Here is a 14754-nt window from a genome sequence, read left to right on the forward strand (position 1 = left end):
AGAAAAGCATGTATAATGGCAAGTATATTAAATGATATAATCAGTACTCTTAAAACTGCCACAAACCTGAAACAGTTCCAAGTACAGAAATTTCTCATTGTATACAGAAACTATTTATTGTGTGTACTTGACAACAGAAATTTATGCAAGTTCTGTTCTCTATGAAAAAAGTAAAGTAGCTGATTGTAACTCTTGGATGAGTGATTGGTTGGCTGTTGCAGTTATTAACAATATAGCATGTTGATGTTTTAGACCTGCTGTGAACGTTCAGTTACGTTTCGCTGTTCTAACAGATAACCTACCCCGATGTGGTGCACTGGAGAGTTTGGTAAATGAAATGTCAGATGAAACATGGAATGAGCGGGCAGTGAATAGAGTCAGTGCGATTCGCTTCTTAGAAGATGAAAAAGATGAAGAGGATAATGAAATGGTATGTTTTCCAAGACTTTTGATACCTGCAGACGCTGACTTTAATGCAAAAGTGTAATTTGTATCTGAGCTCTCTCGCTGTAAATATTTCAGCTGTGACTGCATGCTTTTTGCACATGTTTGTAGCAGAAACTGTTCATGTTGACTGCCAAAACTTTTCATATTGACTTAAAATGCCTTTTAATATTATTTTTTTCTGCCTTGAGTATAACTTTTGTGTTCTGATTGAGGACAGTCTTTGTTTTGCTTTGTTTTGCTGTGTCTGCTCAGGTGGTTTTCCTTCCAGAATCTTTCTCTGCATCTGTGAAGCTTTACTGCCTGAAAGTATATGGGGTCTACTTTAGGTTTCTAGCACGTGTCTCCATTAAGTTTGCCATTATTTGTCTCTCTAATTTCTATTGCCAACCTATCCCCCCCTCCCCTTTTTTTTTTTTCTCCCCCCTCCCTTCACCATTTGCATCAAAACAACCATCATGTCCACAAACAGCAAGAATGTTGCTCATTAGTTTCCCACTTAAACAAAGGATGTGGGAACATCTGTCACTGTACTTATAAGACCTCTCCATTAAGTTGGGCTCTGCATGTCCTGAAGATCAAAACACAAAGTGATCTTTAGCTTTACTAACTTCCATTAACAATTAAAACTTTGTAAAGATCAATAAGACTGCTTCAGGCAGATTTTCAGCTTGCTTCTCTGATGCTCTAAAAACTTGCTGGCGGTCCTCGTTAGAGCTCAGCTTGAGATACTTGAGGGCACTGCCTGGCTTGTAGCACACTAGTAACATGGTCTTACTTTATAACGCAAGTAGAAGAATTCTTAGTAGGGAAATAAACATTTATGTTTTCAAGTAAGGTTGTTGCTTAATCCAAAGCAGCAGAAACTAAATGTCTCTGGCAAGCATGGTTCATAGACTTAACTGATAACAGAGTTCAGAATGATGCTTCTTAACCACTTGCCAACCTGAGAACGTCTATACAATAACAAGGGCTCGTGTTAATGATAACTGCTTTCAGTCATATTACAGCCTGACTTGAGGCAAGAGCCTTTTTAGGGGAAAAAGAAGTTTACAATCCTACTGGGGAGGCAAGAAGGGCAGGTTTCCAAAGCAGTCTTGACCAATGCACCAATTTGTGGGTCATCAGTTCCACTGTGATTGGCACAGTTTACATGCATAGCGCTGAAAAGTAATTGCATGTATATATGTATTATACTGATATATATCTGTGCAATTATTCTTGTTCTGTTGGTCTCTGATCTGGATGCTCACTGGTGTCTTTGTGAATTTTGTTTTCATTGTAAAGGTTTCAGCACGGTGATGTTAGACATTCTCGTGTCTAAGATGGGAGAGAAATGCTCCCTTTTATTCTTTTCAAGATACTTGTTCTCAATTGACAAGAGAACCAAAGTGCGTGGTGTGGCTGGAAGGCATACAGGGCTCCACACAAACATGTAACTGAACCTGTAAAGAGATCTTGCGGGATTCCTTCAAAACCAGCTGAATGCTTTTGTTCAAAATGTGATCTTAAATCACTTGGATGGTTTTTGGGGACAAAAAAATAATTCCCAACTATATTTATAAAAGGATCTTCATAACTTGTAATTTTAATTTACTTGAGTGGCTTTCAGATTAGTAGGTCAAGAGATGAAAAAATTTGCTCCTAGACAGTTCTTAAAATCTCTTTCACTGTCTTCATAAACCAGCAGCTATGAAAATAATGTTCAGCATAGAGCATCATAGTTTGAAAAGGAAAAGAGGGAAAAGAAATAAAAAGATTGATACCTAATATTTGGTATGTGAATGCTAAAGCCTTGAAAGCGTATGTTGTTTTTCAAAGAGATGAAGGCAAAACCACTTTTTGCGCTGTTTATTTTTAGAGAACACTTCTAAGGCGAGCCACTCCACATCCTGGAGAATTAAAGAACATGAAAAAGACAGTGGAGAATTTACGGAATGATATGAATGCTGCTAAAGGACTGGATTCAAACAAAAACGAGGTCAATAATGCCATTGACAGAGTGACCACTTCTGTGTAGAGTTTCATCTCCAGGTTTTACCTCCTGTGTCTTCCCCTGCTGTTGAAATGTTCCTGTCATCTTCTGGGACCTCACTGAGCCCCTTTTTGTTTCAACCAGAACATGATTCATCGTCTCCATATATGTGAAAAGTGCTGCCCAGTGGAAGAAAGTGCCTTATTTCATCCAGGCAGTGAATCAGTAATTTCCAAATCAATATTGTAATTTTAATAGTGCTAGGCTTTTTTAAGTATAATACACTACTGTATGCAGAATACAATATTTTTGTCTTAAACACAGGGGAAATAATGCTTTTCTTTTCCAGAGTGCTGGGATATCTTTTTCCCAGTGGCTGGATGTGCTGGTGAGAAATAATAGTTTTGTGGAAAATTGATACACTTTTTTTATTTTTTTGGCAGCTCAGATGGTGTAAATTTTAAATTTTTGTATAGGACTTTCATAACAAGATGATGTATTTCATTTTTAAGAGAAAATTTATCTTGAGCGGTACATATTTTAGTATTTGTGGAAGAGAACAAGTTTCATGGACAACTGTATTCATTTGTATGTACCACCCATTGTGCCTTACTGTGTCTGTATGTCGTATTAGTCCTAAATATAGCAATTCTCAAGGAAAGTAAGTAGATTAAACCTTGGTCTCCTGTTTTAGATATGTATTTCTTTTCAGACAGTAATTTGTTGGGATTTTTACAGCAGAGGATTTTTGTTTATATCATGGGATTTTAGGTCGTGAAGCACAAATGTTAGTTTTGTTGTAAACAAAATTAAGATTAAAATGACCAAACTGCTATTGTTTATTACATAATGCACTCACACTTTAACTTAGTTGTAATGAAACATCTTGTTTTGGATGCAGCATTGCGTTGCTGTCACTAGGAATTCATGCTTCCATTGATGTTTTTTTTAAATGTGCCATCTGTAAAATAACTTGAAAAACAGCACGATAACTTTCAAAAACACGGTATGAAACTAGTTTTATGTATTACACAAGAAAGCATGAGTCTTTGAAGTGCTTTGGTGGTTTTATATAAATACATAAAACCGTAATAAAAAAAATCTTTAAAAGCTTCAGTAGATTTATTGTATCACTAACCATAGCAATTAAAGTATGTATGAATTAATACTGGAATTTACTATCATTGTTACTGTGTTGCACTTCCAGTGGTCCAATGCTGATTTCAAGGTCTTATTAAATCTGTGAGTTCTGGTTTGTTTATAAAGGTAAGTATTAACTGAGCTGAATTTGCTAAATAGCAATTTTGCAAAGGCTGATAAAGATTGCTTTTGGTGTCTCTGGGTTCTGCATGTGCCATGAGCTAACAAAGATCACTAACCTGTTTGGTGCAAGGACTTGAGCAGTCCGAGTTCAGAGTGAGGATTTGACATACTTTGTGTGAGCTAATGCAATGAACCTAAATTTGAACAAAATTAAAAACATGACACTTCATGTATGGCCAACCATGTCCCTTCTCCTGCTGAATACTTCTTCTAGTAAGTATTGGTTGTATGAGGGTTTCTGGGGAAGACTGGAAAGGAGGAGATCAGGGAAGTCATAAAACCTTTGGCGTTAAAATTAATAACTGAGGTATTTGATAATTTTTGTAATTTAACTTTCTAATTTTTTATTTGAAGCTGTTACAAAAGGCACTCCTTTCTTTTTGATATTGAACAAGTAGGTATTGCGAGTCCTCTGCAGATATTCAAATCCAGCCTGGCAAAATACATGAAACTTTTATGATTTCTTATCATTCCAAAGATTCCTCATTTAAGCTTCAAGACATGGTCTCTTTGCAGTTGGTGCTGCAGGTCGATAGGTGTTAGGTTAGCTCAGGGGTAGTGCGTTTCATTCTTCCCAGGGCAGAGTTCTCCTGGTTATTCTTGGTAAGCTGCTGTTAGAATAAAACCAGAAAGAAAATGAGGTTTTGGCACAGCTGCCTCCAACTGTGGGCAGAATTTTCTTTTTAAAGTACTTACAGGGGTTGACACAACAGAAGTTTAAAAGTATAGAAAACTCTGTACCCAGAGTTCAAGTAAACCTCAGCAAGCTCATGCGAGATGAAGACGATTTCCTAAAAAAGACAGACCAGAGCCAAAGGCAGCAAGACTCTGCTCTGGTGCCAGTTTTTCATTTGGAGGCTGCGGTTTGTTTCAGTTTTAGCATCTGCTCCGGATACAAACAGGAGAGCTCCATCAGCAAGATGAAATGAATGTGTAAAGGCTGGATTTGGGCCTTGCCTAACATGCCACCAGATTAAAATAATTAACCACCTCTGTGCACGTACTCCCTCCTGCTGAAGTCCAGACAAGACGTGAATCTTGTTACAGCTTTGTGACAGGAGCTTTGTCACTAGGCAGTCGCTTTCTGTACGCTCCAGCAGGCTTGTGGAGGCTGCAGCGCAGCCCAAGAGCTCGCCAGAAGGCAGGCGCTACTTGCTGTGTCGGCTTTGACATGAAGTAATTGGTCAGCAGACAATTTATTTTTAGCTTTAGCTTTATTTTTATTTAATAGTGGAAGGAATATTTGTTTTGGTTTCTCTGGCTGGGTGATCCAGGCTTGTTGCCTTCACTGGGGACAGTTTCACATTCCTACACCCTAGCGTGGCTGGTCTCCTTGTGGTCATGTCAGATGGAGACAGGTGGTATGAACTGCTTAGTGAAGTTGTTTGCCTCCATTTCTAAAAGACAACAAATTGAGCTCAGACTGGATGCCAAGGGTTGCTGGATGAGAGGTTGGAGGAGCTGAAGTCCACCATCAGCCCATCCTGCTACTATCCCCGAGGGAGTATTGGCGTTTCATGATTTTGACTGCCGCCTGTCTTCACATTGTGGAGCTGTGTAATGGAAGTCTGGATTTTTGTTGCCTTTTTCACTGGGTGTCTGCAGAGATCTGAAAGAGGAGTTGCATTTTTCAGTCTTCTGCACTAACACTGTATAGCCCTATGTTAATGTCTTTTGTTTATGCTCTCTGGGTGAGGCGATTTGAGATCCTGCTCTGCTGCAGGTAGGTCAGCAGTATATACGTTCAGCATGGGGAGTTTGAGTCTGGCAATAAGTGCGTTTTTCCAGGCTAGTAAAATCTTGAGGTATGACAACAGCTGCTGGTGGAGTGGAGTACTAGCAGTTGAAGTGTCATTTGTTTTCAGGGCTTGGAAAGATGCCTGGATACTCCCTGTGCAAACAGTGACAAGTGGCGACCCTCTTCCGCAAATCCTAAATGTCTGGTTCACTGGAGCTTTATCATGAAAGTGACTTACATGTCATTCCACCTAATCGAACCTCAGCAGCCTAGACCCTAGCACTCCCTCTGATCTCTCGGAGGATCCATATGTGTGCCATTTTATAAAGTGGTTTAGGTACACTTGTCAATAAAGTTGTCAACAGTGTCAATAAAGTTCCAGGCAGTTTTAACAGTATTTTATAGCCAGAAAAAGCTGATGATGTTTGTTATGCTGAAGCAGTGTGTGTCCTTGAAAGCCTAAGTCCTTCTTTCACAGACTCTGGCTCTTTTCTTTTGCTGTTGCTTTGAGGGGCCTGAGTAGTGAATATATTTTGTAAGCATAACGTATATTTTCTCTGTAAACTGCTTTTTCAACTGCTTTGTGAGTCTTTTTGAGAGACTGGTTTAATGCAAGGAAAGAAACACTACAAAATCTGCACGCTGCTTATTAGCTATAAAGAGGTAACTGGGGAAAACCAATTGACGGTGGTGGTGGAGTGGATTTAATATTAACCTGTCCATTACTGCATGCGAGTTCTCCTTACTGAAAGGCACAGTTCCATAGTTTTACAAGAATGGGGGTGGGGGGTGGGTGGGGTAGCGCTCTCCTCCCGGTACCATTGTTAGTGTAGTCAGTGTAGCAACAGATTTTTTTCCATCCTGTGTGTGTTGCTCCAGGCTTTTTCCACAGCGTTCATATAATTTAGTGTCAAGACTATTTTTCTGGCTTACGCTCCATATTTTTGATAATCAGCATACTGTGGGAAAGTGTGTACTGGAAACGTGCATACCGCTGTCCTTTCCAGCAAGTGCCTTGTTTGTGTCCAGGGACAGGCTGATCAGCCTGCTTGTCTGATATTGGTGCTTTACTAGTGCTGGGTGGACTGTTTTTAGCTGATTAACAGATTTCACTACTTGCTGCTCATGAATTTAGCTTTTGAGGAGAGGAGTGACACCAGAATTATTTTTTTTTTCCAAGTATATTCTTTAGTATACAAGTTGACCCTCTCCTGGTTCACTGTAAAGGTCTACCTCCCACTGGGGCCGAGGCATACTATTTATCAGAAGCGTCTAGACATTTTGTTAATGGGGAATGCACTGCCATTCTTTGCCTCAGCTCCAGGAAATAAAATTACTTTAGTTTTTCAGTTGCCTTGTAAAGACTGTTTCCCCTCTTTAGTTTTCATCAAACACACAAATCTGTTTCCATGCTTCAGTTGCTGTCAGAGAAGATGACAAAAGCTGACTGGTCTTGGCTATCAATAATGTTTTGGGTGTTCCCTTCCTCCTGAACCAGTTGTGACATTTTCAGAGGGACAGTGCTATTCTGAAGTCAGGAATATAATCAGTATTCAACCAGCTTAATTTAAAAATCTCACTTTTTTCAAGAGGAAAAGCAGATACCTGGTTTGAGGACAGCTTTGTGAGCTCCTTTGCAGAAGCCGTCTTCTCTCCTGGTGGTTGTTGGAGACACTGTGCGTTTTATCGCCTCTTGTACAGTTATTGTGGGAGCACGGTGGCCAGTCCTGGGTTCTGCAGCGCAGAGGGCTTTGAGGAGCTCGGTTTGTATGGCTGGGCTGTGCCTCGGGCTAACTTCAGGAGCAAGGGTTCGTGGCAGCCTGATTTTAAATCTATAACTTGTTCAGGGTGTGCCTCTTAACACTGATGTTGTTAGTCTGTTAACACTGAGATCTTAAGAAGTAGATTATCTTTATACAGGGGAAGTCCTCTTCTGAAAAGTACAGCATCAGTGTTGTCTGTGGGAAGAACTCTGTGTTCCTCAGTGATGTTTTGGAGAAGGGATTTAGCAAATCTCCCCTGGCGTTATTACCGGGAAGCAGACACCTGATGTCCAGTAACCTTTGACACTTTTTCTCTTCATGGTCATCTGTTGCTGGAGAATGTTGTCTTCACTGAAATCTCTGGATGTGCAGCTGGAGGCATGGTGACAGCCATACCTAACCTGTTAGCAACACGCACTGCAGTAGACATGTTACTGACTGTGTTAACTTGCCTCAGAATCCGTGGATGCGCACACACACACACACACAGAGCTTGCAAATGCCACCAAAGCATCAGCAGCTTGAATTTCGGTTTGTAAGCATCCCCAGAATAATACAGAGATGAACTTAACTCTTCAAAGTTAGTTTTGTGTTGGACTAAAACTACTTTTGGTCCTGAAGCAAACTTGACCAAATTATTGGACGGTGCTACTGATAGAAATAGTTTGATTCTCTGATCTCTCCCAATAATTTTCCAGTTTTACCCAAACCCAAGATCAATGGGCTGCATGAAACCATTTTGAAGTAGTTCTTAGAAGATATGATTATCCTGTATTTCTGGAAGATTAAACAAGGCATGGCTTAATTATAAACATGAGTGAATGTCTGTTGTTTGTTGATGACATCGTGGACTTCTGCTAAGCAACTTCAAACCAAACCAAAATCTAAACTAACTAGCACAAGGAATGATTGTTTGAATATTGCTGATAATTATTTTTTTTCCATTCAAAAGGGGAGAAAACTGCAACTTTGAAGAGCATTTGCATAGTGGATGTTTTTAGAATAACCTACAGCAATTATTTCTTTTTTTTAATGGCTTCAGGAAATTAAAAAAAGTCTCATCTGGCTGGTTAATACTTGAACACTGAAGTTTAGAATTAACTCATGTATCTACTGCTAGCAAGGTTTCCCTGTGAAAGGCTTGCTTCAGTAATCTGTTCAGGCAGCTTTTATGTTGCCTCTTCTACAGTTAAAGCATATTCAAGGGTGCCTTTGTTTCTGCAGCATTTCATTTAGCTTTCTTATTTCATGTGAATTGCACAAAGCTCTTTTAGAGACAGCCTTTTGTACTTTAAAAAGGGAGTGAGTCTGAAATAGTGTTCAGTTAGTGGAATATGTATAGTTATGTGTGTGTATATATATATATATATACACAATTATGTATAGTATAAAAAAAAAGTGATTATGTTCCAGGAAATACATCTTTAAAGATATTTTCTTTCCTGTATTTGCTAAGCTATTTAAGCAAGTCTTTTTTTTTAAATATAAAAATAGGCAAGAATGTGTGTTTGTAGTTTTGAGTTGAAATATAGTAGCAGGTGTATAACTATCAAAATATCAAAATAACTGAAAGAAAGCACTGGCTTCTACTTGCTGGTGACCAGGTTATTGCTGTAAGCAGGGTGTTTCATTGTCACTGTGTGGTTTCAGTATGGTACTTCCGAAATGTAAGTGGTTTTCTTGTCCTGGCTTTTATTGTTAAGGTGGTCTGGATTCTTTTTCATTTGCCAGAATGATTTAGGGTGATATGTAGCATTTGCACACGTTTGTTGCCTGGAGGAAATTCATTGTCTAGAGGATTTATTAGTGAGATCTTATCAGAATAGACACCTTGTACTTTATGAGAACAGTTTGTGCCCGTAACGTACAGGGTTATGGCACAGAGGAATATTTATGTTCTGAAGAGACAGCCTTTGAAAACGTGAAAAACATGTTGAAAGGAGGTGAAATGGGAGCCCACCTGATTTGCTGGTGAAATATTGAAGGGAAATCTTACTAATCAGTTAGGATCATTGCTAATGAAGGGAGATGAAAAATGTATTTCCATGGAACATAACTGATGAGGCTGATAAATAGTTTTTCCCTCCAGACAGCACTCCTGCATTTAAAAAAATCAGTGTTACACAGTCCTGTGAAGTTTCAAGTCCTGAATACTGAATTTGCCTTCTTTCTTTGTTTTATTCCAAATATTTTTAAGAGAATGTAAAGCTATGTGCCTCACTCGGTGTTTGCTACTAATGACTTAAACCAGTGACCTTTTTAATTTTTCTGGGACTCAGCTTCCCCACGTATATAACACAAGAAGAAACTTCCTACCTGGAAGCAGAAGAAACTACTTACCTGGGTAGTAAGAAGATCAATTGTCATCTGTAAAATTCTGTAAGACAAACTGATTTTTCTCTCTTAACATTAGGCTATTTGCCATTAGCCTCTTATGTCTTGAAGCATGGTTCTGTAGTATATAATATCATGAGAATGAACTAATAAATTGCTGGAGGTTTTCTAAGATAACTTTATTTTTTGAGTACAAATCTACTATCTATTAGCTGAACTGTAGTAATTTCTGCCTTGAGGGGTGATGGAAGCTTATTACACATCTAAAACAATTTTCGTTTATACATCAGAGTATTGATTTGGTTTTATTTTTTGGGAGAGAAAACAAGGTCCAGTAAAAAAATCAGATCAAGTAGTGGCTTTGCATTAAAGCACAGCAAACAGAGCTGCACCTTCCATCGCTTCCTTGTAGCAAACTCTGCATGTGGCTGGCCTCACTAAGAACTTGCAGCGTTGTGTAGCACCTTGGCTACTCTTGGCTTTGTCCAAAAGGATGTGAAGAGCCGGGCATGGTAACAGCCTGGTGGTCTGTGGGCCTTGCAATAGCATAACTGGTGTTCTCTGTTCCTCACATATTGCTACTGAACTCTGGATTAGAACTCCACTATCATCTTATTTCTGCTCCCTGCCCTACCCCCCCCTCCCCCCTCACGCTTTTTCTTCCACCAAAAAGGATGGAGCTGTAAAAAATAATTGAGGATTAAGATTTGTTTTCACAGTAACATTAGCCTGTGCTCACAGCAGCAGCATTCATTAGCTTTCGTTCTCCATTGTATTTTATGAAAGCAAAATCCACAGGGTGTTTTGCTTACAACAGGTGCGTGCAAATGTAGGCTAAAAGGTACTTCTGGTTGTTCCATTCAGTCATTTGCCATTGGTATAACCAAACTGTGAAACTGCTTTCAGTAAGGTAATGCCATCCCTGGTGTTGTATAGACCTAGTGAAAATGTGAACAGCTTTTACCCAGAATTGTCATTTTGTTTCTATTTAAAGTGCTGCAGATGAAGAATATTGAGACTAAAATCTCTTAGGTTACAGTAGGTGTGAAGCAGACACTGAATTTCCCTTATAGCTGTATGTCAGTGTGAGGAAAAGCCGTAGGAGAAGACGGGCAGGGAGCAGGAATGCCCTGCAGCTCTGCCTTCCCAGTTTGGCTGTGAGGGACTATAGGGATGTAAAATCTACTGATGGACATCAGCTTGCTCCTTGTGTACTGCGTATGGGAGGCTACCACAGCAGCTGAATGTATTCCTAAGATGGTGAAGCAATTGTCAGCATAAGCTTAATTCAAAATCTTGTATCTGTTACCTTGAGAGAATAGCATTTTACTGACTTGCTTACAGAATTTGGCAGGCTGGGTTTGAGAAGCTGTTGTTTAGGATTAGGGACAAGGGTCAAACAAGGATGAGCTGTTCCCTTGAAAGAAATTAAATGCTTCACTGTACCTGTGTTTATTTTCAGAGTGAAATTGCTTTACGACTTCCTAATGAGCTTAAAAGTTGACAAGGATTTAAACTGTCTCTGGAAATACCCTAAACACTGGCAGGTGTCACCTTAGATATTCTGAAATAAACCCAGACCAAAGCAATAGCAAACAATTTCAGCTAGCGTGCTATTTACCTATCTGATTAGAATTGCTATCCAGCTAGCTGATATCCACAGGAAACAAAGCTTCTATTTAAGGGTGCCCTGTGTTTCCTTATTCAAGGCAAGCATAAAGAAACACGAGGAGATACCCTGCCTTGCATTTTGAATGGTCAGGAGGAACAGGAGCCACTACTGTGTCATGGTTGTTTGTGCTGCTTTCGCATTCAATTCACTGGTGAATTAAGCTGGCAATCAGCTCAAGAGTCCTGGGTGATGTGGTTTAGAATATCCAGAAGCGCGGGCTATTTATCAGCAAACAGTGGTATTGCTGAGTGTCAGTGCAGTTCGAAATGTGGTTTAACAGCAGTTTCCTATAGAGGCCAATCATACCTTCTACGTACAATGCAAATAATCCTTTGTGGGGCTTATGCTCATATCAACACTTAAAGTCCTATAGTCTTTTTCAACGAGGGGCTGAGATACCGTCCTTGCCCATTTCCTAGTCTTTTCAGCCCTACTAAAACCAAAGCAAATGAGCTCCTTCTGCAGCTGAAGATGAATCAGTATGTCCAGCATGGACAGCCTTGTCCTATCTCCTTTTCTTTCTCAACCTTATATCTAATAGAGATGGTGACATCTGTGGTGCTGGTAAAAGCAAGAAATCTATGTGTGTGTGTGTGTGTGTGTGTGATCATAACCATTCTTCATTAAAAGGACAAAAAGCTTAAAGAATTGTTAAATCTGAATCAAATACCTGTTTAAACAATATGAAAGTCACTGTGTGCTGCTGATTGCCCCACTGTAAGCTTGTTGATAATTTTTTTGTTAGTTTCTGTTCTCCATCTCTTTGCCTTGTTGGAGCATGTGCTATAATGTGTCTATATGGCATCAGGTTGCTTTCTGCTGTTGGGTTTGTATCGCCGTAAGAAAATTTAAAGGCAAAATTAAGATAAAGCTTAAAAGAAATATGAAGATTACTTCGAAAAATTACATTTGAAGTTCAGGGAAATTTAATTTCGTATATCTATTTAAGACTCAACTTGTCATGTATGAACTTCTGTGTATGGAGAACAGAGGTTTTTGCATGTAAATCAGTAATGGATGTTTTGGGTAAAGGAGACTACAATCACTTTTGAGAATCAGCAAACCTTAAAAGATCAGTATAGTATTGCATTTTCTGTTGTGACCGTTCAGCAAATGGGACATTTAATTTAATGAAGAATAAAAAGAGGGGGATGACTTGATCGGTTTTTCAACTCAGGTCACTAAAGGTCTAAGTGCTCTTATTTGTTTTCTTAATAGTGCAGAGTATAACATTATTGAAGACTGTTGATCATTAATTCTTCTTTACGATGCTGAAGGTGGGCTTGGTTCCGTGCTCACTTAAGTCCCTGAAGGCTTCCACTAATTTCAGCAGCCTTCATTTGCTCTTTGTATCACCAGTCTTGCCCATTAACTGGCAAAGTGTCTCTGGGACTGAAGGTACCTCTCAAGGTAAAAAGGGGAAAACCAGTATTTACAAGATACTAAAATACCTCGCAGAACTTGCCAGACAATTTCTGCATATACATATTTCAATAACTTTCTTAAAATCTATTCATTGCCTTTTATTTTTTCTTTTCTTCTTTTTTTGTCATCTCCCTCTCAGGACTCTATTAGGTGGCTTCCTAAGTCTCCTAAACTGTACAGTGGCCATAACTGGAGGTCCCAGGGCTCTGGCTGGGCCTCGTTGAAAGGAAAAGAAAGTCTTTATGGTGGTAACCTGTACAAATTCAGCTCTGCTAACGGAAAATGGAGGGAAGGAAGGATCAGTCCCGAACAAGAAGCAGAGGAACTGGAGGATCCTGATGATGTAGGTGGTCTCCTTGAGGTCAGGAGAGACAATGTTGTGTGTCCATCAAGAAACTACGATCTGCTTGCAGTGCTATGCTCCTGAGTGCTTTGGGTCAGCAGCAGGCTGCACTGCCTGTACTTTCACACCCTTGCTTGTGCAGAGGGTACAGAATCATGTTCAATATTGATTTGATTTCTTTACTTTGCTTGCAATTAAACAATCCATCCAACCCCCAAAAGTACAGTGCAACTTGCAGGTTAAGATGAGTAACCTGAGCAATGATGAGATACGTACTTTTTTTATTTTACTCCTGCTTGTATCCCCAGTTACCAGCATCCCTCCATCTCTTTCAGGTAAGCAGGTTGTTTGCTAGCAGTGCTTGAAGCTCGGTGTCTCCCAAGGACTGGATGGTAGAAAACTGAGGTTGCGGTGCTAGTCCACTGCATGTTTGGTTTTGGGTAGCTGTTCCAGGATGCTGACAACTGGAAACCCTGGATGCCATGGTTTCTCTAGCCTGTGCCCACCAGGTGTCTGTCACCTGGAAGGCAGCTTGGCTGTCCTCTCAGTCATAGCCTTGGAAAAGGAGGTGGTGATTGCACTCTTACAGCCTTTCCCTTTCCCGGCATTGCTCACATCTTTCCTCCAGATGCTTGCTGAGGGTTGAGGAGGAATTGGGGCTCCTGCTCCTCTTCCAGGACCTCTGCTGCCTTCCTACCCCCTGACTGCTGCTGAGTGCTCCCTCCTTCAGCCCCACTCTTAGCTCTTGCTCCAGCCCTGCTCCCCAGCCCCCATGGCATCCCAGCACTGCTGATGGGTCTGGGTTAGTCAGCCTGGTGCCATGAAAGAGGAATCTCTCTCAAGAGAAGAAAGGTAATTCGTGTTTTATGTGAGTTAAAGCTAAATAAATTCCCTTTTAAGTGAAAATAGGAAGTAATCATGCCTTGCTTGCTCTCCTTGGGGTTGGTGATGCTTCTTTCCATCCCAGCCAGAAAAGAGATTGTGGAAAAGCTCCTATACAGATTGAAAAATAGAGTGTCCAGTGGGGTTTCTGCACAGCTGTTCATGGTAATGCCACTGTTCTTTATTTCTGGTATTAAACTTCCAAGCTTATGAAGACATTTATAGGGTTTATTTTCAAAGGTGTTGACCTTCATTTGTTGCGCTGTTTTACTGCCAACAGAAGATACAAGGATTATGGTCATATGAAGACCTGATTCAACCTTATGTATCAAATTAAGGAGTAAAAATCAGCTAAATATAAATAAAGCATCCATAAAATGTGAACAGAATTTGGACGTCATGGCTGAATCTCATTTAACTGCTTTGCCACGCATAACTGATAAGTGGAAAACATGGTGTTTTGCAGTCGAAATCAACTGAAGCCTTAATTGTTTGGTGGATGTGTTTTAATTGTTTTTTTTTTTTCTATTTTCAAGGCTTAAGCATAGGGTGACATTGTCATTTCCTTCCCGCATCTCAGAGTAGGTACAGTTTAGAGCCAGACTTCAAAGCAAGCTTCGGGATGACTCACCTTTAAGACTCTGATTCCAGTGGACCCTAAATCACTAAGTGTGCAGGTCTCCACTTGCTGCTCTTTGCAGCTAAATAAATTCCGTCCAATTATTTAAACAAGATCTTCTTAGAGACGTAGATGCAATCTAGGGCCTTGGCTTTCCTCTGACACCTGTGCTCCCAAAACCAGAATATCAGCATTGAGTAACTGAGAAATGTGTTTTTTTCTGTATGGGAAGCTCT

At 39.9% G+C, this 14754-nt stretch overlaps 1 protein-coding gene across 2 annotated transcripts in view; it reads left to right on the top strand.

Annotated features, from left to right (window-relative positions):
- LRRC1 (leucine rich repeat containing 1) overlaps positions 1-14754 on the top strand; it is a 106769-nt gene that overhangs the window by 70581 nt on the left and 21434 nt on the right. The window contains exons 13-14 of one of the 2 annotated variants that reach the window (XM_055810842.1): positions 294-430; positions 12814-13017. In XM_055810842.1, the coding sequence (XP_055666817.1) occupies positions 294-430; positions 12814-13017 (341 nt within the window). Of the gene's footprint in view, positions 1-293; positions 431-2305; positions 3536-12813; positions 13018-14754 lie in introns of those variants that run through there. The other variant, XM_055810843.1, reaches the window with a different exon arrangement.

The sequence above is a fragment of the Falco peregrinus genome, chromosome 7 (genome assembly GCF_023634155.1).
Source record: "Falco peregrinus isolate bFalPer1 chromosome 7, bFalPer1.pri, whole genome shotgun sequence".
NCBI classification, from domain to species: Eukaryota; Metazoa; Chordata; class Aves; order Falconiformes; family Falconidae; genus Falco; species Falco peregrinus.